At 42.4% G+C, this 24,019-nt stretch overlaps 1 protein-coding gene and 1 long non-coding RNA gene across 3 annotated transcripts in view; both read right to left on the reverse strand.

The window, feature by feature from the left end:
* Positions 1 to 271: 271 nt before the first annotated feature.
* The window catches only part of LOC311444217 (uncharacterized protein), a 195,058-nt gene continuing 171,310 nt past the window's right edge, over positions 272 to 24,019 (reverse strand). The window contains exons 6-7 of one of the 2 annotated variants that reach the window (XM_084535184.1): positions 3,091 to 3,554; positions 272 to 1,421 (exon numbers count right to left, since the gene is read on the reverse strand). In XM_084535184.1, coding sequence (XP_084391310.1) covers positions 3,504 to 3,554 — 51 coding nt within the window. In that variant the 3' untranslated portion in view covers positions 272 to 1,421; positions 3,091 to 3,503. Of the gene's footprint in view, positions 1,422 to 1,897; positions 3,555 to 24,019 lie in introns of both variants that reach the window. The other variant, XM_084535183.1, reaches the window with a different exon arrangement.
* LOC311444218 overlaps positions 14,774 to 24,019 on the reverse strand; it is a 42,336-nt gene continuing 33,090 nt past the window's right edge. The window contains exons 2-3 of the long non-coding RNA XR_014697754.1: positions 20,915 to 21,067; positions 14,774 to 15,262 (exon numbers count right to left, since the gene is read on the reverse strand). This is a non-coding gene — a long non-coding RNA (uncharacterized lncRNA). The remainder of the gene's footprint in view (positions 15,263 to 20,914; positions 21,068 to 24,019) is intronic.

Below are 24,019 nucleotides of genomic sequence, written 5' to 3' on the forward strand. Positions count from 1 at the left end.
CCAAAGAGGACGATAGTGTGAAATTCCCTGTAAGAACACAGCCTATAGCCTCCATGGCCAAGCACTAGTTTGAACAGGACCTTGCTTTGTTCTGATGAAGGCAGCTGTCAGACCTCTCAGGAAGCCATGCTTCATAAGTTACCATGATATTTAGAACCCTACGACCTTTTAAGAAGTGTAAGATCTGGCTTAAAGGGCAGCCTTCCTGAAATAAATGACTCTGAAATCTCTTAGGTCAAATTCAAAATAAAAAAAATAAAAAAATCCATAATCACATCACATCACATTATTTTACTATGAGAAGATTAATCACCAATAACTGACAATCGATTTGCAAGCTACATTTATTTATGATGTGTTTGTACAGCACCATGCACACACCCTTATCTATTATCCAGATCCCAAGGAGTTACTTAGTGCAAATAAATCAATGCAATTTATCGATTAAATTATATAAATACTCCTGGAGCTCAGACAAGTGAAAGTTTCTGCAGTAATGCTCAGGTCTCTCATTTCTGGTCTGGGAGCTGGTGAATTGTGATCTGAAGAAGGCCAAGGAGGCTGGTGAGCTCAGTATGGCCCCTGCAGCTGCATTCCTGTGACCGCGTACTTTCTAGTGTGATACAAGCCCTCCTTCAAGTTACTGCTGCATGCTACAGTCCAAGCAAGAGAAATTTTCATCCACTTTTGACCCACAGCACATGGGACTCCTTTAGTGATGGGAGTGATAGCCAGTAGCCGGCTGAACTCTGTGATCTGTTGCTTAAACACATGCAGAGCAAACTGTCCACATGAGGCACCCACAAGTCACCTCACTGCTTTCCTTCAGCCCCTTCTTTTAAAACTCTCCTCACCTTCAGGCCTGTGCAAATGTTGGCCAAGAAGTTGCATGCATTCTGGCATCTTCCACCCTTCAATTCTGTCTTTCTGCTGTTTCTTGTGCTCTGGGAAGTGCTTTGGGCAGCCTCTCTGATCAGGCAGAAGCTGTCTTCTGTGGTCCTGCCCTTTGGATGCTGAAAGGCACAGCAGCACTAAAGCAGACAAATAAATAATACATGCATGGAGGTATCAGCTCTTGAGCATCTCGAGTTGAACATCCCAAATTAATTGACATTCTTGACTTGACTCTTTCTGTGTCTCTGTTCCTTATCTATAAAGTGATAATGCTTCTTCCGTGCCTTACTGGGCTTCACAGAGACAAATTAATTAATAGTTTGCATGTGAAATAAACAAACACCGCAGTAATGAGTGTCATGGAAAAACCCAGGCGGAAACAGTATTTCATCTTTACAGCAAGGCTAAGCAGTATGCAGTAAACAAGGGCTGGGGCCACACACTGAATGACGGGAAGAAAACAGATTTTTGAATTGCTGCCCATTGATTTGCATCAGGCAGTCTGTTCAGCGACTGAGGCTGGGCCCCTATGGAAAAAAACAGCATTTGATCATATAATGAGCCACCACTGGAAGCCCAGGAAAGGGGCTGCATTTCAGGATAAGACTTTTTCTACTCCTTGCATGCTTGACTTTGCAGCTTTAACATTGTCACATAAACATGTCTGATAGCTTATATAATTTAATAGAAATTTAATAAAGTTTATGAAGCTTATCTGTACTATCACAGCTGTGTGCTGGATTGGGTCCTTTGAAAGTGCATTTGTTAAATCTGCAATGGTTCAAATTACCCTGACAAATGCAAAACAAAGATCTTACATAATTCACTGCATCTGGCAAAGATAAAATTTTACATGTCATAACAACACGTATCAAAAGACTTATGTAAAACTCACCCATAATTTAAAATGTCACTGGAATTGCTTCATAATTAGGGCAAGGTCTTTAAAAGACTCCCTGTAGAAGCTGAAACCTTTATGACAAAGACCCAGCTGAATACATACCGGTAAAATGCAAGAGTAGGAAACCATGTATGCATTGTATCTTAGCATTTGAGCCGCCAATGGCATTGACACAGCTTCTGTTAATGGGATTCCCTTGCACAGCTTTCAACTCCCAGCTTTATTTAAAGCTTAGATCTGCAACTCTTTACAGGGTGATGAGCTGGAGACTGTAAGAGGACAGGATGAGATGTTATCCGTGGTGTCACACACAAGCAGCATTTTGATGTAAAGACTGTGCATATGCATGCACACATCCTTGCACACCCAGCAAGTAAAGCTTGTGATTCTTTTATAGGCAGAGGGCTGTCAACTTTGGGCTCTGCACACTGGACATCACGGTCCTGCCAGCTGGTCTCCCACAGCAGGGCAATGCAAAGGGCCACGTCAGAGGCTGGCGAGGGGAGACTGTGTGCTGCCAAAACTGGTGGGACCTAGAAATGTCTTATCATTCATTAACTTGTGTGTTCAGCAGAGTTTTACAGAAAGGGAAGAGGAGAAATGAAAAGTGAATGGCAGGGAACATCTTAGTGACATCTCACATCAAAGAGCGAGGAGATAAGAGTTATTATTTAGACCTGTCAAGTCTCTGCCATACCCAGAGGCAGAGAGCAGGCGTGACCTACTTGCAGAATTAGGCATCCACCAGGCAGTGGGTTTTCAGGATTCAGGAGGGAGTCCACCCTCTAAATCCAAATTTTTGTTGTGAAAACCCAGCCCAACATTTTAAGTGACTGGCTTAAAATGCTGCTTCGGTATTGATGCTAACAAAACTGTCCTCCTGCCCTGGCTCCTAGCAGCTCTGCAGTGCAGGGCTGTGGGGAATTGGGGGTTGGAGGTGCAGGGGGGACGTGGCTGCCCTGACCCCCCAGCCATCTGAGATGGACTTGGCAAGAAGAGACACAAGCCTTACATTCACAGGTGCAAAATTCAGATGTGATCTACTGTTAGCATGATACCCAGAGGGACTTCTGCAGAAAAAGCAAGTGTGAAGCAGAAGGAAGGATCAGGAGGGGGATGTCTCACTGTGGAGGGGCAGCGAGACTAAGGAGATGAAGGATGGCCCCAGCAATGTTGAATAGGGTTGTGCTGGGCTGTCCTGGGTTGTCCAGACTTGCAAACACATCTAGAGAGACTGCTCAGATGTGGTGCGTGGAGGGGCAGAGGTTGCGTATCTGGTCCATCTGGTCACGCACATTTGTGCTGGATGAAGGAAAAACACACTGAGGTTGGAGGTCTTCTTACAAATATACATCTTCTTTTGCTTCAGGTGTTAGCTGTTAGGTTAACTTAATGTGAAGAAGTTGTTTGTACCCCAGTGTTGGGAGGAAGAAGGAGACAAAGAGGGAAAAGGAGGAGAAATGTGGGGAAAAAAGTATTGGGAGCCCGTTGCTGGTAGTGTCTGTCTTGGACCTCAACAGCTGTAATGTCAGATGCTAGGAACAGTCTGAGCATCACAGGTGACCCAGAAACCCGAGCCAGGGGAAGCTTCCAGCTATAACTCAGGTTCCCAAAGCTTGCCAAGGCAGGAGCCAAACATGCCAGCCTTGCAATACCCTGCTAAGCCTGTTTTCTGGCTGCTGCTGGTCCTGCTGTGCTTGCTGCTCTTCTACAGTCCCATCACATTTCCTGCTTTCTTCCTCTCCCCTGCCCCCAAAATCTGTGGATAAAAAGAAAACATGAAAACCAGAAACACCAACATAGCAACTAAGCTTCTAGCTCTCCAGATAGAGAAATTCTGAATAATACATTAGTAAATGCATTGCAAATCCCAAGGAGACCCCAAATTGCTTACTGTTAAGCCTATTTGTTTGACCTTGTGATTTGGAATTTATAAACATAATTATATCAGCATCTCGATTTATGCTAACAGATGACCAAGTTCATTGGACCACTGCATTTGGCTGTGGACAGCCACCCTCTAACCGCAGGAGGCATGAGCAGCACAATTACAAATGGAAAGGGAAATGCCCTGTGCTCACAGCTGGACAGAACTGAGCTCCATCCACAGAATGCGAACACAGCAGAGGAGGAAGAAGAAAAGAGGGCTCGTTTGTGTTCCTGTGAATTTTTATGGAAAGGTGGACAGTGAGCAAACCCAGTGGAAATCAATAGGGGTTCTTCCATCAGCTTTAGTGACTGTTGGAGCTATGTGACATCTATGGGGTGGGTGACTCCACAGCTCTGCAGAGCTTGGGACCCCATCACCAAAGGCAGTGTTGCTTTCTCCTTCCCCGAGATACCAAATAAAAGCCTTGCCCATGGCTTTCCTACAGCCTCTGGGGACTGCTTACAGCCAGATGCCACCAGCCATGTCCTGGAGATACCGGTAAAGGAGATTTTTGGTATTTCATGTCTAACTGCTGAAGTCTGTATTTCCTTTGTTCCTGTGCTGTAGCTCGAGGCACAGTGTGTGCAGTGAGGACTGGGCACGGTGAGTCAGCTGCTCCCAGCGCTGGGGCTGGTGGTTTCCCCAGCAACGGGAGATGGGAGAAGAAGAAGAAAAAAAAAATTCCAAAGAGCTCTCCCCCTGTACACAGGTTTTCTCCCCTTCCAGCAACCTGCGTGCAAACCTCCAAACACATACACATGCTCCTGCTCCTATGGAAGAAAGGCTTTATTTGATTTTCTGTTTCTTGTTTTGCTTAAGTTATTTATTATTTTTGAAGGCAAAATGCAAAGCAGGAATTGACATGATCAAAACCAAGCAATTTGAGACATCCACTTAAGTCCTTTAAACAGGGAGAGTGAGAGCTGTTACAATTATTTTTGAATAAAGGGTAACATAAAGGGTAACAATTAGCAATCCCTCATAGATATATCCAGGACCCTGCAAAGCTGAATTTAATCACAGATCTTGACTCTGGGCTGGTGCAGAATGGTGAGTTACACAAAAAAGCATCAAGGAAAAGCATAAGGAGATTTATCAGAATTTTATATTTAGGGAACATCCCTCTTCAGCCTCAAGGGCTTAGTGACCTATCTCTGTCTGTTCCAAAAGGCTCAGAAACACTGCTGGAAATTGCCTTGTTTTCCTCGTTTTGCTCTCCTCTCCTGCCCCAGGAGGAAAACTGCATCTGAAGCTCCTTTCTGTCTGCATCAGAATCGACATCCCTCGGTTATCCTCGCCACATCTAAAAATAGCACAGGGAAATCCGCCTGAGATCAAAGCGATTCATTTACAAAGCGCTGTGTGAGGACAGAGCTCCGCGATTCTCATTCCCGTCACATCCGCAGCAGCCGGATGGCAGGAATCGCACCAGCGCTGGGACCAGCCAGGGCTGGCTCTGCCTCTCCCCCGCGCTGCGTGTACAGCCCCGCAGCACCCCATGGAAAACAAGTGGGAGAAAAATTATTCAGTCGTTGCATGGGGGTTGCTGGGGAGAAGGAGAGAGGGGTTTGCTTTGCACGTGTCGCAGATGATGGTCCCCTGCCAGCTGGGCTTCAGCAGCCCTGTGCAAGGTGGAACGGGGTGGGGGAAATAGCAGAAAAAGATTTTCAGCATCAGCACCTGCTGATGGAGAGCAGCGCCCAGCCAGCTCCAAGCACGCCAAGGGAGAGAAGATGCATGAAATTAGAAATAACAATTAACCCTGCTTCTCCTCCTCCAGGGACCACCCTGCCCTGGGAGGTGGTGCAGGATCCGTCCATGCTGCAAAGCTTTCCTCTGAGGTCTTCTTGCAGACCCTCACTCTGAAAGCATAGTGGTGGTTGCTGATTAATTGAGCTAAGTAGATAAACAACTAAATTACAGTATTATGTCTTGGGATAGCTAACCCTGTGTTTTTTTAATGCAAATCATAGGATGACTTGGCAATTTATCCAGTAGAGCCTGTTACTGGGATATACCCCGGGAAACTGTCTACTTATTCTTTCTTTTACATAAAAAGGTTTATTATGAATAAAGTTCTGCAGGAAAAAAATAATTATAATAAATCAGTGAATTTTAGAGTCTCAGAAACTAGGAGATGAATTAGAATAGCTGCTGCTTCTCTCACATAAAAATGTAAAGGAATCGTTCTTATCCAATTCTACAATTTCTGAACACAGTGTTAGCATTCCCACCACTCCCCTGACATGGATAAGGATGGGATTCAGCCTAATAAATAACTTTGCAGGGGCTTCATAGGAGTAATCCAGGCTAAGGAGCTGCTGCCGAATCCAGTTTTCAGCTTCATGAAATCCTCACCCTGTCAGACTAGTGCTTAAATACGGATGCAGACTGTAGCAGGGACTTGAAGAAGCAGTTCTGGGGAGAAGCAGCAAAGGGGCTGTAGGCACCCTCCTGACACCAGCCTGCTGTCCGGGCTCACCACTGCTCTCAGCATCCCTGTCTCTGATGAGGATATGCTCCTAGCCTCCTGCAGGCACATCTCCTTGCCCCAGCCACTGCAGCTTGCCAAGACGGAGGCACCCATAGCTGGATTTTGGGCGGCTGGACCGAACATGCAGGGAATATACTGAGCAAAGATTGACATTCTTTCTCATTAAAGACTCGTAAGGTCTACATTGATCTTTGATTTGTCAAATATAATTACAGGGATAATAAATAGTTCATCATAAAGCTGAACTCAAAATGACCTGAGGTTTTCCAGTTTTGCCAACATCTTTCAGCTGGTGAAAGATGGAAAAAAAATAGTGAATAATTTGTTTCTCAGCCACTGCTCCTTTTCTTTGCTACATGAATTATATCCTGCAACTCATTAGTCATAAATATAAGAAGTCACTTTCCAGCTTACATTAGTAAAGTGCAGCCAAAAGCTACCCTTGCTGACACTCCACACATTGATTCTGGTGTTGCCTGCCACCTGTGACCCTCAGCTGGGCACCCCGAGCCCACCAAGGATTTTGAGGTGACCAAGCGCTTCTCAAACATCCACTGATCTGGGTGTCTCCCCCATATCCCCTTTCTCATGTTCCCCCTGCCTAATGTCCCTGAGAACTGTGTTTTATTGGCACCATCTGAACATCTCAAATTTCCTTTTGCAGAGAGTTGAAGGAACAGGAAGATGAATATTCCCATGAGCATTTTCCAATATTCCCTCAGTGACTGCAACTCACTGCTCCATAACATGCATACTCCATAAATAAATAAATAAATAAAAATAAAAATAAAACCCACACTTAAAAATAAAATACTTCAACATAAAAAAAAAATCCAGGTTTTCATTTCTTTTCAGAATAAATGCAGTGTACAGCAACTCCATTGCAATGCCCAGCATCCAGTGCAGCAAGGTCCATTGCAGACTTTTCAAAGCCATTAACACACATTATTATTTATGTGCCTGAACCTCAGTGCAGAGAGAGAGAAATGACAACAGACTGACCAAGACAGAGGACTGAGCTCCTGATTGCTAATGTTAGTGCTTCACTGTAAATAAGAAGGCTTTAGCCATAGCACAGGAAAAAGTCAGCATACCCTGAGGATGGGGCAGAGCTGATCGGAGCTGCTGCTTTTGGCATCTCCAGCTGCCAGACAGAATGGGAGCTTCTCAGTCCTCTTGGAGCTGCCAAGACCGGAGACGTGGAAGTCCTCACTGCCTGCTGTCCCATCTTTGCTTCAAAACATAACTGGAACAGTTCACTGCCTGACCAGTATCCCTGGCAGGCTCTGCTTGAAGGCTGAATGCAAAACTTGCATGCATTTTTTTTATGTGACTTTTGTCAAGACAGTTCTGGACAAGAACCAGGCAGCTCTTGGGCTTACCATACGGGACATGAACGAGTGCATCTCAGGGAGCAGGGTTCAAGAAATAAACACAGACATTCAGCTCCCCTACTGTAAATTTACTCACCCACTACTTTTATATTTTAACACATTTTTATATGGATTTATTGCCTTACCTGTTGTTTGGGACATTTAAATATTTGGGAGATTCTACTTAAATAACCCCTTTAAGTAAATATTTTTTTCTGTACTTTTTTATTTTTGTGGCTCTGAGGCAGAAAATCCAACCAATTAAATGAAAACATGAAGTTTATTTTCAGCCAGCCTAAGCTGGGACTGGTTTGTAATTACATCAGCAAGGAGCTGTGGGAAGGACTGGTGAACAAGTCATCGCTTGAAAGGACTGAACAAAGTTTAGGCTTTTTTTTTTTCAGATTCTTCTCTGTTAGCACTGCAAATGCCACATACCATCTTAGCTTTGACAGTGAGATTTTAGCCTGTCCCAGAGCAGACTTTAGGTGCACTGGCTGCAAACTGCTTGGTAATTGCAAAGAGAGTGTGCAAACAAGCTGTAATTGAGAATGTCAGAGATTCCCAACTGACTTAAATACAAACATCATCAGACTAGACATTCAGTGTATCCCTCATCTGCAGTAAACACTTCTCTTGCCCTACATATGGATGGTGATGGGGGCACAGTGTGTTTGCCACGTGGTGGTGGAGGAAATGTAAGCCAGCCAAAGCAGAGCCCTTCTGGAAATGCAGCCATTTCACACTTACACACCAGCCAGTGGAAGAAAGGTCTATTTTGTTGTTCCAACGTTCTTGTTTATTGGTAAAATTCATTATGCTACCTTTCATAAATAGGATGCTAAAGGCTTGGGTAAAATCAATGCTAATATGAACTAAACGATATGAACATTGAGCAGGAGCAAAGGGGCATTTTGCCTTTGATTAGGTTTTTACCAATGCCCCTGCAGCATCAAATATTTCTGTCTTAAATTGCTCATGAACAATAGCATGCTTTGAAATGCATGGACAAAAATATTTTTTCCTTCAACAGGGAAAAAATAATACAATCTACCTTTGGTTTAGTACTTCGGTTTGGTATTTTTGTACATAATTAGGACAGTGCAGTCCAGTGGCTAAATAATGCCTGGGACAGAGCAGTGAAACAGCAAAGGAGGGAACTGATGGCAGGTTTGGAATTTAAGATTTAGCCAGTATCCTAAACCTGGGAAAATCACTAGTGACTGTCCTGAGAGTTCAGAAATAAATGCATCTAAGCCATTCCTAAACCTTCTAACCTCCATAAGCAGCCAGCTTTGCAACCCCAGCCTGGCTGCAGCAGTCTTGTTGGCCTCACAGCCCATAGCTGTTGCAGACTCAGCAGGGGCCCAGGCCCACCATCAGCCCTCGGGGCAAGGAGATGCGCTTCTGTCTCACATCGCTGCTGGTCTAGAACTGGAGGAATTCAGGTCAATTCTTGTCCAGCCTTTTTTTTTTTTTTTTTTTTTTCTCCAAGAATAAATGTATCAATAAATAAAGAAATTGGGTCTTGGCCCTAAAAACCCACTATGGTGCCAAAGAGTATTTTTATGCTGGCATAGCTTTCGTCTAGCAATCAAACCAAGGTTGTACTGACCCTCCTCTGCCTGGACTAGAACCACTGCATTACAAATTGTCAGAGAGCAGTCACATTTCAAATATATCATTAATACCCGATAGGAAACAACTGTGCCACCATGCATTGTTAAAGTATCTCCCTTCTCTATGAAATGAGGATGAGCCAGGCATACCATATTAAAGGCTAGTTTCCTTGAAACCTACAGTAAATGCCATCCCTGCATCACCACTTGCCTTTTACATGGGAATCGGCAGATCCAGCATCACTGCTGACAACTTGTCCTTGCCACAGCCACACCAGTGCCTTGCCACCACACACTTAGTCCTTGTTGCACCAATGGAGCCATCTCATGCCTCTGCTCAGCCTCATGCTTCCCTCCGCACCCTGCAAATGAGGGGTAGCTTTTTGCAGGACTGTTTGCTGTCACTAGCATTACATACTGACAGGATAAACACCACGTACAGACATTTTGTGGGTAAGCTGTAGAACAAGATTATGTATTTTCTCTACATTATTTTGAATTCAGCGATCTCCAGTTCGTGTTTGTTTGGTTAGTTTGTTGTTTGTCTGCTTACTTGCTTGTTTTAAAGGATTAAAACAGAGTTTGGCAACAAGTATGGGCCAAAAAATGATATTTTGATTCCGGGAGAGGGAGGAATTTGTGAAAGCCGTATTGACCTTGACTAAAAAAGGCACACCAACCACAACAAATGTGGCTTTAGTACTGGCAGGCTGCAGAGCACAATAAATGTAAACTGGTGTTTGTGTGCTCTGTCCCAGTGGGAACAGTCCGTACAGGCACAGGAAGGCACTGCTCCTTCCTAGATTTTCCTGGATGGAGCCTGATGGATCTGGAGAAAAGACACCCACTGGCACAACAGGGTTCATTATCGGCTTCTGAAAGCAGTCAGACATTGGCAATGAATGCCAATATGTGTAAATATAAAATACATAAAATTTGTACACTTTGTTCTAACCCAAGTAGGATCTTTACTAGCCATAAATGCAAAATAATTATAATTTTTTAAATGTGCAATTTGTACATTTAGCTTTAACTGAAACAGAAACTTCATTAACTGTTTTTATCCCTGGTTACCCAGTGATCTCTAGCAGGGCTGTCTGGATGGCAGCCAAGTGAAAATTCACACTCATAAATGCGCTGTCCCACTTAAAATTGTCTGGTGGCAGTACCAGCTAGTCTCTGTAGGTGTCAAAACCGTGTGTCCAATTATAACTCCCCAACAATCACGACGAGGAGCAGGCAGATGGCTATCATATGCTGAAAGTATCATTTCTCCACTAAAGCACCATTTGTTTGCCCTGTCAAATTAAATATTTTCCTGTTTGATTTTGTGTGTAAGAGAGAATTAGGAAAACCTAGAGACAAGTTCTGTGGCGCGTTGGCAGGAGCAGCACGGGGGTCCAGATGCCCGGGTGGTTATTAGCTGCAGCTGACCTCTTGGCATGCTGTGGGGGCACCTCGGCTGGCAGACACCAGCTCACTGGAGGGGAAATTTCAGTGCCGAATGCATTCATGGGATTGTCTTGACCTCCTGTGTGACATCCCCATTGGGTCAAGCAGCCTGCAAGTGGCATTATTCACTTTTCGGTATCAGGGCTCACAGTTTCAGTCTGTCACATCCACAAGGGGTTATTAAAATAGAACTAAGGAAGATATTCTTTTATGATTAGAGCTAAATTGTGAGTCCAGGTTGAAGCAGGCCTGCATGGGGATTCAGAACAATTCTTCCTTACTCTTTATCACTGGACTGCAAAAATATTTCAGCGGGGTCTGATCTCAGCTGAAATATCTAGCTGTGGCCATATCCAAGCCTGGAAGTGACTCGTTTATAAGTTTGCTAAATGCACTGCCTCAGCAAGTATATATGCTCAATTGATAGATTAGTTACAATAATGTGCCCTGTGCACTTGCTTGAAGCCTCCCTGCTTGAAGGGCTACCAAGCTGGTGTTTTTGCAGGCTCAAGGAGAAGGAGAATTAGAGGAGGCAGAGCACATCCATGCCAGCTAGATCCAAGGGAAGCAGCTCCCTTGCTCAACCAGTATGTGTCCTGAAATGGTGTGATAATAATATTCCCAGTCCTCTGTTTTAAACACATACAAAAATTAGTGCAATTATAATTAGCCACGTAAGAAACTGTTATGCTAGAAAAATCTATGTACACCTTCTTAGGCATGTAGCACAGGATTATGAGCAGCTATATCTACAAAGTTGATCTGATAAGTTAACATTTATTGGGAGTTTTTACAAAGTGCCTACTTAGAGGAATTTCCTTACAAGAAACTACTTAATCATTTTACCTTTCACACAACTCTTAAATTGGCAACATAGTCCAAACAGAAATCATTTTGCTGTACTTCAGAGTTACCCAGTTTTAATGAGTCTCTGGAGGTATAGGGATGGATTTTGCTGCCAACTACCATTCAACCTAATATTGCAATGGAAACATCAAACTAGAAGAATTCAGCGTGTCCCTGCTGTCAGACTGCTATAAGATAAAGTTAGCACTCATGAAAAGGGGACAAGAGGCATCAAGAATATACAAGGGAAGGAACTCCAGCAGTGAGATCCAGGCCTACTTTCTCAGCTGAGTTAACTGAATGTTTTTCGTGCTTATTTGAAAATGTGAACATAGAATAGCATGTTCAGTTCAGAATTTAAAAAATAACAAGCTCTGTTCAGAATGGAATAAAGGTCAAAGACAAAACCCAGTGCAGAGGCAGTGGGTGTTTGGAGCAGTAAACTATACCATGAAAACAAGAATGGGTACAGTGGTGCAGACCCTCCCTGTGTGAAGTAACATGTATTAAAATTATTTTTATGACCTTAAAAAGCTGCTAGAAAGATTCATCCTCACATCAGAAAGACAAAATATGGTAACAAAGGCTCTGTGACACAGACTGCAGTCCCAGCTGCTGGTACACAACAGAAGGCATTTAGTAGGCTGCAAGAAGTTTGCAGCTTCATGAAACTACAGCATGGTCCCTTCTCTAAATGGCCTCCCATATGAAGAGTTTCTTTCAAATCAACTTGATAAGTGTTAAAAAAGGTGGAAAGCAGCTTAGTATGGGATTTGAATGTTCCCATTAGTGTAGCTCCACTTGAACAAGAACTCATCCTTGTGAGTGTAGTGGCAGTACCAAAATCTAATCAAGAGAAAGATACTGTTCCTGTTATAGAGAGTGGACCCTCCCCCATTGCCATCTTCACAAAAAACTGCTAAATCAGTCATGAATTTCTGATCAAAAATCATGGTTCACCTTAGTCAGTGATATTAGTACACTCAAACCACAATCACACTTTAATGAAGACTTTTTATTTCCCTCTGTCAAAGGCTCCCATTTAAGCATGTGCTTATCTTTTAAAAATGGAAAAAGAAATCAACAGGATGCAGTAATTAAGAGAGAAATGCAGGCTTATGCTTCAAATCTCTGACAGGAAGTGGAAGACTAAAGACAAAATTAACTGAATAATTTCCCAAGCTCAATATACATTTGATAATTATATCTAATAGAGAGAGTTATCCGCTGATTTTGCTCAACATCAAGAAACTGGAAAGTCATTAGAAGGAAGAGACTTGAGATAATCAGCTAAAAGCCTTTAGTTGGATTTTAGAAGTTCAGAGGAGAAAGTATGCTAATTTTTTTGCATGTTCAGAGGAACTTCAGAGAGTCCTCTATCAGCAAGAGCTACAAAATGAAGGCAGAAAACCATATGTACAAACTAGAGAATGAAGAGATACTAAGCCCCTTCTGAAACAGCTGCAAAACACAGCTGTCTTGTCTCAGGCTTTGAACAGGAGGCTCCAAGGTTGTCTGTCCCCTTACCTTCCCCTCTCAGTGCCTGCATCCACATGCTGGCCAGGGGTGCTACCCTCCTCCCAGTCTGGGATGCTCCATGGTCCCTAAATTAAGCAAATACTCTGTGCACAGAGATGAGAACAACATACCTCTGTAAATACTGCCTTGAACTGGAAGGAACACTTTTCAGTTATGGTTCTGTCTCCAGACCTGACACTCCAGCCTCCCAAAGCTCATGCCCTTGCATGGTCTGGTGTGAAAGATCTCACGAATTGGTCTTATATTGACTCTGAAAATGCCCCAGCTGTGCCCTAGATGTGAAAGCTGATGCCAGCCAGACCGCAAAGCAGTGATGTGATTGCACCTTCACATCCAGTGCTTGAGGTCTCCTTTTTCTACAAAGAACTTCTTGCCTGGGGCTGGTGAAAAGCACTTCTCTGGAAGAGGACTATGATGCCAACATCAGCTCAGCCTTACGAAACATAAATGGAAGAGGTGAATGAGAGTTGCAAGTGCTGTGATAAACATCATTAATTCTAGTCACTTTGATTCATTCATTTAAAAAATTTATACTTGGTTAACAAGGAATACCAGGTTTGTCAGCTGCTGCCCATTGGGGAGCAGCTGAAAAATTGCCACTCAAGTCACCTTTCATTAAGCATCTCAGTTAGCTGATTTGTGAGAACAATTACAGTATGACTGCTGAAATCAATAAGTAAGTTTCAGAACAGACAGATTTTATTTTCTTGCCCAGCTTCCATTTATAGAGACCAAATGAGGCTATCACTGGAAAATCTTATAAACCCTAAGAGCCTCTTAGTTAGAATCTAGTTAAGAAGCTAAAATTCCCTGCTTCAGCTAGCCTCTTGCCTTGACAGGGCAATACAGTGGTGTGTTCCTCAGTGTCTCACAAAGGGTTACCATTGAATGAAGTGGGTTTAAGAGATTCTGATTAAAGCCATTCATCTCAGATGAGATGGAATGGAGTCAAAATTAAATCCTGGGAACAATATAGATATGGAGAGCAATACATAACAGGCAAAAATTAGGATCCATACACAGCAGCCTGCAAAGTCTAGGGAAATACTTAGAAATTGGCCACCTTCTGTAGGGCTTAATACATTACAGGGAGAAGAGAAGCAAGTAAATCATCAATACACAGACCAAGACTTTCCTCACCCTCCTCAAACCATGAGAAACACAAGCTAATTCAGGAATTAACCTCACGCCAATCAAACTTCACTTTTACCAAAAATCTCTTTCCTGAAATTCCTTGTGTGTGAAGTCCTGAACATGGTATGTTTGCTTTGCAACCCTGTGCTCCTGGAACCCTGCATTTTCCCTCATGGTCACCCTGACCTGGCATTTGGGTTCCCCTAATCCATCCCTATTTTCACTGATTCGGATGCATCGAGTGACTAGAGTTTATCAAGTCCACCCTTGCCCATTGAGCATCTCAGCTTTTCATGAGCACAATTTTTCTCTGGCAAAGAGATATCATAGGGCTTTTCTTGGCTCGCTATTGCATGGAGGTCAAACCAAGTCTCAATAATTTGAATTTGCAGGGCTAAAATGATGGAAATTGTAGCCAGTAATACAGGTGGGAGTGTGTAAAACTTGGGTTATACTTCTGAATCTTAATATTCACAACAATGTTAATATAGAAGAGTGTGTTCTCACTGGTTATTCCCTCCTCCGTGTCCGTCCCCCCCCCCCCAAATATATTATGTGAACAGAATATCAGAATGACCTTCCCTGATTCCTTTTAATTCTCTAGTTATACATGAAGCAATACACTCTTTAATTCCTTACATTTGGAATAATGATATTAATTCTAGCCAGCCAGTTGGCAGCTGGCAGCTCTGAAGTCATTGTAACATTGCTTCAGGCTGAGCCTTTCGTGGTCCAAGTACGTGGTTGGAAATGGCACTTTTCCTAGAACATCTGCCTTGGCTTCTGTGCTGTCAAAAGCTGATGAAGGTGGGGTAAGAACAGGTTTTCAAAGCATAAAAATTATTCCAGCTACAAACGTTCAGCAACAACAAAATGAATTCATGAATGAAATGTCATTTCTGCATCCAGGACTGTATTTCCAGGAAATTATCATTCAGCATGGTGTTTAAGCAGTTGTTAGCCGGCTTCTTGGGCAAATTCTGACCTCTGTTTTTGCTAACCCATGGTACCATTCTAAGGCTTCACTGAAGAGCAGACCTACATGAACTGAGCTGTAAGGAGTGAGGTTGAAACTTTCTTCTGTAAAACAATAGATTTTGTGTTATGGACTGGAAATGACACAGGAGAAGAAAAACCTAGGTGTAGTCACTGAATAAAAGATGACTAAAAGCAGTGTAAAGTGAACACATCAAGCACAGTTATCTAATCATCCCACTGCAGGTAGGGTGGCAAAGCTTCCCCTGGAAAGCCTTGCAGCCCTCTAATCCTCCTCTGCCTGGCTCTGGCTGTTATTTTGCTAATTTAAACAGTTTTCAGCTGCCCCTCATGGAGTAAAATCCCCATTATTGGCAAGGGGATTGGCCAGTTACAAACATCTGATGTTAGTGAAGTTTCAAGCTAAATCAGAGGAGAAGGCTAAACTCTTTTTCTTGCAATGAAAAGCAGGGAAAGCATTTCCTGTGAGAGGACTACGGACTCACTCTGCATAAAACCTTAAGTGCTTTTCCTGTCACGGTCTCTGACTGCCCTCCTGCATCTCCAATTGAAAGAAAAAAGAAAAAAAAAAAAAAAAAAAAAAAAAGGAAAGGGAAAAAAAAAAGCAAATGAGTGAAAGACAGCAAGAGTGTGAATAATCTTACACAGTCAGTTGAACCCACTCCTACAAACGTTTTGGTTCACCAAGAAAAGCACAAGGGAAGCTAGAACAGGCATTAAACAACAGATTCACTTTGCTAGCACAGTTTTAACAGAAAGATATACCCTGAAGACAGAAGGCCATGTCCTATTTGCAGAACACAGTTAGCTGAAAGGTATTTATTTTCCTTGGTTCTGTTCTTCATCTGCCCCTGAGGCAATAAATACATGTTCTGAAGACTGGTTTTATTCCCTTGCATGAATATCTATATAAAAGCATATACTTGTGGTACTCTATTTTTCTGCAAAATGTTAAGTGCTGAACCAAATTATGATCTATTTTTACTTAATCATGCAGGCATGTGTATAACACTGATAGAGCTACACACATCCATACATCTCTATCTATAAATGGCAAGGCAGTCTCTGTCCTAATATGGGAGTCTGTACAGATATATTTTAAAATAAAGCCTGCAAGTCCCTATTTTTTTACTGCCAACGTTTTCTTGTGTGTAATCTTAGTGCCCTAAGTGGATTTCAAACACAGGATAGGATTTTTCTATCATCTCCCACTCTTTTTACTATAAAAGAACTGCTGGAAAAGCCACACTCTGCAGAGGTTTTTAATTGCAGCCAGATTTCTTAGCACGGCCCATCTGTACCTGCAGTCATCGGGCTTCTTCTGCTGCTGCTGCTCGCTAATAAGACACGCAGGAAAACAAAGCTGTAGGGAAGAGGCCTCTACTGACTCTACCAGTGAGCAATAACAACCTCAGCCTGTTTGTGAGTCCTTTTTTTTTTTTTCCACTTTCCCTGTCATACTGCAGAAATATTTGTATCTCTGCCTTCAAGGATAGGTCTCAGCACCCCCCATGTATCTTTGTGATGCCCCAGTTTGGGAATCCCTGCCAAAGCTTTAGCATGCAACGCATCATCTACCCCAACACTGCTGCCAAGGCAGAGGTCAAATACTGTTGGGCAAAGAGATACCTGGGCTGCAATCAGACAGACCTTGGTATATGCAGTATTTACTGCCATGACTCTTTTCACAACCTGCAAGTATCTGGCTTAGCCTAGAGCTGACCAGTGCTGGTCAGTGGGGTCACTGGTCCATTAGCACTCGGGGCAATCCAACACTAAGGCTTCAGGCCAGTCAGAGCTGTGGAACAGGAACAGCTACAAAGCAATTGCTGCTTGAGTTGCAGTGACCACCCCTAACACTGGAACTATGGTTGTGCTGTGTATGAAGCAGTGCACAGTTATACAATGCAGAGTGATCAGCTTTAATCTGTAAATCAAAGCATGAGGGTATGAGCTATTGTCCAGGCTAGACAGAGTAATGGTTTTCTAAGTGAGAATTGAGAAAAAAATACTAGTTTCTTAATACATGCCAGGAGACGGGTGAAAAAAAAAAAAAAGAAGACATTTCACTTGTTATATAGACACATCCATTTCTTCATACTCAGACAGGACTCCTTTAGTTTTGTGCTAGACCTAATTAGATTTTAAATGAGATTCCAGCACCTATAATAGCTTATTCTGATTGTTCTTTTTATATCATACAGGCACTGAATATTCATTGTGTTCATGTGATTAAGTACCAAATCAATAGATATGACTAGTGGACCTGTTAGAATTTATGCTTTGCTTTATAAATACAAAGAATAAAGTCATATCTGATGCACAGTTCAGCCTCTCTCTTTGAAGAGTTGCTGTGATTGACGTGGCAATGAAAATGGGGGAGAATGAGTAATTTAATGAATTTTCTGCATTTAGGATAAAACCAAAAGGGATTGTTACAGTATGGAATGAGTATCCAAGGTATTATCATGGAGAAAGAACAATGTAACATGAAAAAACCCACAAGGGTCACTGCTCCTAAAGCTGCAAATTCTTGAAACTCTCCCATGCCCATAGGATCCCAGGTAGCAGAAAGGAAAGGATCACAGCTGTTAGCCTGATATTGCCCTCAGAAAATGGTGCTTACAAAAAAGAAGTCAATAGAGAAAAGATGAAAAGATTATTTTTCCAAGTGCAAATTATGAGTCTTCACCCATGTAAAACAAATAAACAAACAAACAAAAACATTTTATTACCCGCCCCCACTTCTTCACAAATAAACCAGATCCTCCCTGTTCATAAAATATTGCCTGAGCTATTATGTCTGTCTTGCAGCACAGTTAATTAGCTTGGGCTTAGCGCTGCTGGCTGTGTGGCCTCCAGCTTCCAATATAGCCATTTGGATTAAACTTTAGATGTGTACTTGCAGTTCAGAGGCAAAATGTCGATAACAATAATTAATACACTTAAATTACTGCTCTTGTTCAAAGTCAGGTGATCTGAACTGAAGGACTACACCAAAGCAACAACAAATTCTATGTTAACTCTGAAGAAGAGTTATGGGACAACAAGGAAACACAAGCATGGTAATCTAGGCATGATTCATTTACCCTGCTTTGCTTTTTAATACACATTTTCCTTGCCCACACACTACAGTTACCACTCCTGTCATGTCTACTCCACTGTGATTTCAGCAGTGTGAGTGTTTACTGTCTTCATCCAGTTGTGCTCTTATTTTTCACCTGATAATTTTTCATGCCTGTTTTCCTTTGATTAAATATTGTGAATTTCATTTTCAAATACAACTGAAAGATTTGGCTTCCACTTGGAGTAGTCAAAAATTATATAATTTGTTTTGTTATCAAGTTATGGAGAGCAAGTGCCTTCCATGCCCCTTGAGAAAGACCTTGTCTCATGTTTGCACAATATCCAGCATAACCTAGATCTGATCTACAGATCAGATCATTATAGCATGACTCACCACACAGGAATAAATGCATTTTAACGTGGCTTGATTGGGAAAATCAGATTAACATAAGCAGTCTGGATTTTTGGTGAATGCCAAAGAGCATTCATGCAGTAAGGGAAACACAGCACAAGGAATCTTGTCAAACACTCACTTTAAATCCCCTGTAGAACGTGAGATGAAGTATTATTTCAAACCTGTGGGGATGATTTATGCAACCCAAAATTTTCCCTAAAGGATATGTTCTGGAGTATTTTTCATTACTGCATAGACACTGGTCTCCCCTAAATTGCAGTTACATGCTGTTTCCCTTTTAATTACCTTTTCAAACATCTAATAAATCTTGGAGAAAACATTCCCAGAAGGCCTGTGTTTCTGGGTCTGAAACAGCATCCACCAAAATCTAAAAGAGCTTTTTGAGTGACTTCACTGGGTTCTAGATTAAGTGCTGGGCCAAAACTAACTGTGCTTTTACTAACGACAGTCAGAATATCATCATTTTAAGGTAGGTTAAGAAATGCAATCCCATCAAATTAAAACAACCAAACAATAATCCAGTCTTCTGTTCATGACTATTCTCTAAATTACTAAAGCTACTTCAGCCTGTTGGCATGGCATATAGAAACAAGGACAAAATTATTCAGGGGGGTGCCAGAGGAGAGATCGGGGTGCAATCTGAAAGTTATTCACTATTTTTCTGGTCTTTGAATAGAGACAGGTTGGAAGTGGAAAAAATACATTATCCCTCAAGCAGGATAGTTGACAGAGCTGAAACGTGGTATAACACAGTATCAACAAAATATGACATTTCTAGATCCTTAAAATTACAACTCTGCTCTATTTCATTACTAATCCCTGCAAAGGCTGTAGGAAATGCTCTTGTCCTGGAAAAAGTCATGGGGAATAGTCTGGTTCCCACCCCAGATTTTGACTGTCAGGTCTGGAAGTCATTCTTCCCTTTCATTTTGCAGACCTCTTTTCCTAGAACATTTTTATTTGATTTTTTCCATGAATTCCACATGGGTTTTCACCATATTCAATCCTGCTGTCTCCTCCGCCAGCCCAGTTCCATCCCTGGACTGCTCCTGTGTGCCTCTTCCAAATGGAATTTTGATTAATTTGGGATTGAGCAGCCCTGGCCATCTGCTGCCATCAGAAGAGGGATGAGACACTATACCATAAGTGATCACTTCTCTGGTGCCCCTGAAGGAACCATGAGGGGTCAGACAAGCAGTCTTTACTCAGACTTGCCCTCCAGGTTTCACCCCTCCATCTGGACACTTCACGATTTCAGTATTTCTGCAAAATGTCTACTTCCAACAATTAGTGTGGAGTGTGTGGGGTCTGCTCCATTTTATATGCTCCAATACTACAGAAAAGCTTTGCTTTTATTGATGAATCTGACACTCCAGGCAGGATAGTAATTACTTATAGAATCCTGCTCCAACTCCCACTGATGCATCTATTTCTGGAAGATGCTTAGTCTTGTTGTTTAATTCCCTGTCTTCAGATAAGTTAGTGTGAAATTTTAACTACATAAGCTACTTTTTCCTAGAGATCTAGACTGTGCATCTTTTTCTGGTAAAAATTGATGCAATTCCATCTTCCCATCAATTAGTATCAGCTGAGGATCTGGCCTCTTTATAGTATGTTAAATTATCCTATCATAACCTATTTAATTTTAAGCTATATTCACATTACTTCTACTGTTAAACATCTTGGAGATGCTGATACGACTGGAGTCCTGTGAGACAACTCTTCTGTGGGTGACAATAGGAAAATGGCTGGAGGAAAACCATGCAAGGACAGGAGAGGGGGATAGGTGACAACACGGTTGGAACAACCAACAGGACAAAAAGCTCCCACAGCTACCCTGAGAAAAATCAAGCAAAAGCAACAGCGGTGGGATTAGATGTTGTTAATTTTCCTTCAGACTTTTATGGTCCCACATTAAATTCAACATGGTCTGGTTATCACTTTGAGCAATGAAGCTATTAAATACACCAAGCTGATAGGAGCAGCTTATGAGCTTGGGCCTTTGTGGGTGAAAGAACTTCTTTTTAAGTCTGGCTGGGTTTTCTAATCACACTTTCTGAGCCTGTTGCCTGTACGTTTTGGGAAATTAACGCTTTGAGGCAGTAGACTGTATTCCCAGACAAGTCTGATTTTGTTTCCAGTAACTCTGATGTTTGCCAGGTTTAAGTTTAATGACATTAGGTCTCGCACAGGGAAAACCTTCCTGTCTTTAGCAAACTGCTAATTATAAATGGGATGTCTCAAGTGATACTTACCTCTATTGTTACATTTCACAGAGTATTTCCCTGAAGAGCCTCAGATTTGGCTCACATTCCCAGCTCTGCTGTTGATCCATAGGTTCCTCAACTACCTGTGGGGTATCTTTGGACAACATTATCTTTTGGACAAGCAGCTCCACTTCTGGAGGTCTGCAAAAAAAAAAAAAAAAAGATAAAAACCAACAAACTGGCGAGAGGCAGTTCTAACCCAGGCTGGAGCTTGTGCTGTGGGCTCAACATTAGTGTCTTGTGGCTGTTACACACTGCCCACCTATCCTCCCTCCAGAGATCACTTATTTTTTTCCCTAAATATTTCAAATTTCATGCTAGAGATACAGCAAGAGTAGTTAGCTGGTGCAAACAGGAACTTGAGCACAAAGAGGGACTCACTGCTGGAATTCCAGAAAATAGCCCAGAAGCTTGTATGTGATTTGCACGGGTGTTATCCTGCTAGCACTGGCAGCTCAGCCCAGCATCCAGAACCCCCAGCTACCTCCCTGTCTGGCTGCAAAGCCCAGTCAGCAGCAGCAAGCCACAGTCTCACCATCGCACCTGATGTTATGCTGCACAGCCAGGGTGCACCAAGGCTTTGGGATAGGCTGAATTGTTCAGACTCCCTTGGAAGTTAACGGGGAGAAATGTGTGGGCAGAAAGACCCACCAGCAGAGCTGATTTCTTCCTGCAGGCTACCAAGGAAACTAAATTTTAGCTATTTTGGATGAAACTGATGCCCAATGCATTCCTGCTGGAGCAGAGTGAATTTCGAACTCAAGTTTGTGCTTGACCTGCATGTGACCGTGAAGAACACAGTGACAGATAGACTGGAGTGACGGCTCTGAAACCGCTGCTTTATCTGCTTGACCTTTGCTTTCTAGAATCTTCTCTTGGGGCTGCAGTCGGACTTGCTGCCGAGCCATGCCCAGAAATAGGGCACTTATCTCAGCAGGACTGCTCTCACCTTCTGGAGATGAGCTGCAGGGCCAGCACAGCCTCTCCTTTTCGATAGGCAAGTTTTCTTATCAAAAAAATGCTTTGCACTAAGAAGTTCCAGAAAATTCATTTCAATTTGATTTAGATATGGTGCTTTCTCTTTTTTCAATGTGAAGCATTTAATGCAGGTTTCACGATGGTGCCTTTTCAGCTGAGTTGTGCTGTAGAGGAAAAATACATAAGTCCCAACTACAAAAAGATGCTGCGCTCACTTTTGTCCTTCTACGGGTTTTCTGCAAGCAGGTAAGTGCAAAGAGTGGGTGCACAGTACAGCACATGGTACAGATGACAGATGCTTCCTTGTTTGACTTCTGTTTATACATTTGCAGTCCCATACTTAGGTTAAACCACCAAGTTTCCTTTGCTTCCCTGAATAAAGGGAGATAAGAGCACTGCTGCTCTCATTTTCCTTATCTCATAAGTGTCCTCTTTGCTTTGCTGAGCAATCTCTAAACTGGCTTGGGCACGCTGATGGCAGAAGGCAATGGGGCAAGAAGGCATCGTTTGTGTTTGCAGAGAGGAGGGTGTGCTTCCTGCAAGCCCACTCTTACCAGGCAGAGATTTTTCCCAGTTATGAGAAATAGATTTTTTTTCTGTTGTTCTTTTTCTGTCGTTATTGCTAGATTTCAAGTATTGCATATTTGCTCAATTGGTAGGTATATATCTGCTTTGGGGGTACAAACGGTACCTGTTTTGTGATCTACACTTCACTACACAAGAAGCAAAACATTAATTGTACAGAGAAAATGTTTTTCTCTGACATGTGAAATTAATTTATTTATTGGTAGGAATCAAAACAAGCCACTTTGAAGTGGAAATATTATTGTGCCCTTTAGATTTTACTTTGATGAAGCCTACAATACCATTCCTGTTAGCCATCTGTTTAAATCTTAATTAAATGGTGTTTCCATATGAAAAACAGTCACATCATCCTCTCAAATGTAAGGTTCTATAATTGTTCTAAAATAGAAATACAAAGGATTAAAAATTGTCTTCTCTGTCAACAGGATGCGTTGTAGGTTGTAAATTATTTTTAGTTTTGAGTCCTAGCAGGAAAGCATCAGTTGTAATGACGTTTCATGCATTTGCTATAAAAGCTTTCCACACCACAAAGATCTGCAAATATGAATTGTTCTTTCTTTGATGAGTGGGTGATTTCAAATGATTTATTTATTTATTTAAGTCTTCCCAGAAACAGAAAGAATGCTTAGCAATTGAGCCAGTTTCTTCAACTTTTCTCAAATGTCACTGTAACAACAGAGCAGCTCTTGCCATCCCAGCATGCCCATGTGTAGTACGGCTGTTAGAACAACCAAGGGAAATGAAATATGCTTAAATGGGGCATTAAGCAGTCTGTCCCCAGTCATCGTGGAGGAGTAGGGGCTTGCTGGTAGTTTGGCCATACTGGAGGGGACGACAGAAATGCTCCCTTCATCTTGTCCAGTGAAGCACAGTCAGACTGGTACACCCAGCCTCATGCTGCAGTGGGGGTGGAAATGTAGGGAGATGTATGCCTCCCCTTCCCAACAGATCTCTCCTTCCCTACAAGTCTCCCCACCGTGCTCTGCTGAACTGGGGAGCTGTGCCCTCAGCAAGGGCAGCCCAGGGCTCAGGTCACTGCAAACAATGTGGTCAGCAGTACTATGGCTGCATCCATGAGCACAGCACCTCTAGGGCTAAAAATCCCTTAGAAAGCATTGCACTTCAGGAAGAATATTTCCTCAGGTCTTGGGCTCACTATTTTAATATTCATACATTCGCTGGCAAGTCCTACCAATGACTATTTTCAGTCATCCTAATTCATCTGCTTAAGCCTGCCTCCCACAAGGATTCAGACCTTTAGGGACCTCTCCAGCAGGGGTGTGGAGGAAGCATTTTGGCTAACTTAATATAAGCTTCAAATATCTCTGCGGCTGGAAGTGAATTGATTCTCAGAATCTAGTCTTTTCCTCAGAAACTACAGCACAGAAAATGGAAGGAAACCTCGAGCCAGAGTTTTTGATTTAAATGTTTCTGACTTCAGGTTTTATCTGGTTTTCTAAAAGTGCCCTCAGGCAGAAAGGTTACTCTTTTATTCTATGGTATAAGAAGCATCATATCATTTTTCTACCT

The sequence above is a fragment of the Aythya ferina genome, assembly GCF_964211825.1.
Source record: "Aythya ferina genome assembly, chromosome: 13".
Classification (NCBI taxonomy): Eukaryota; Metazoa; Chordata; class Aves; order Anseriformes; family Anatidae; genus Aythya; species Aythya ferina.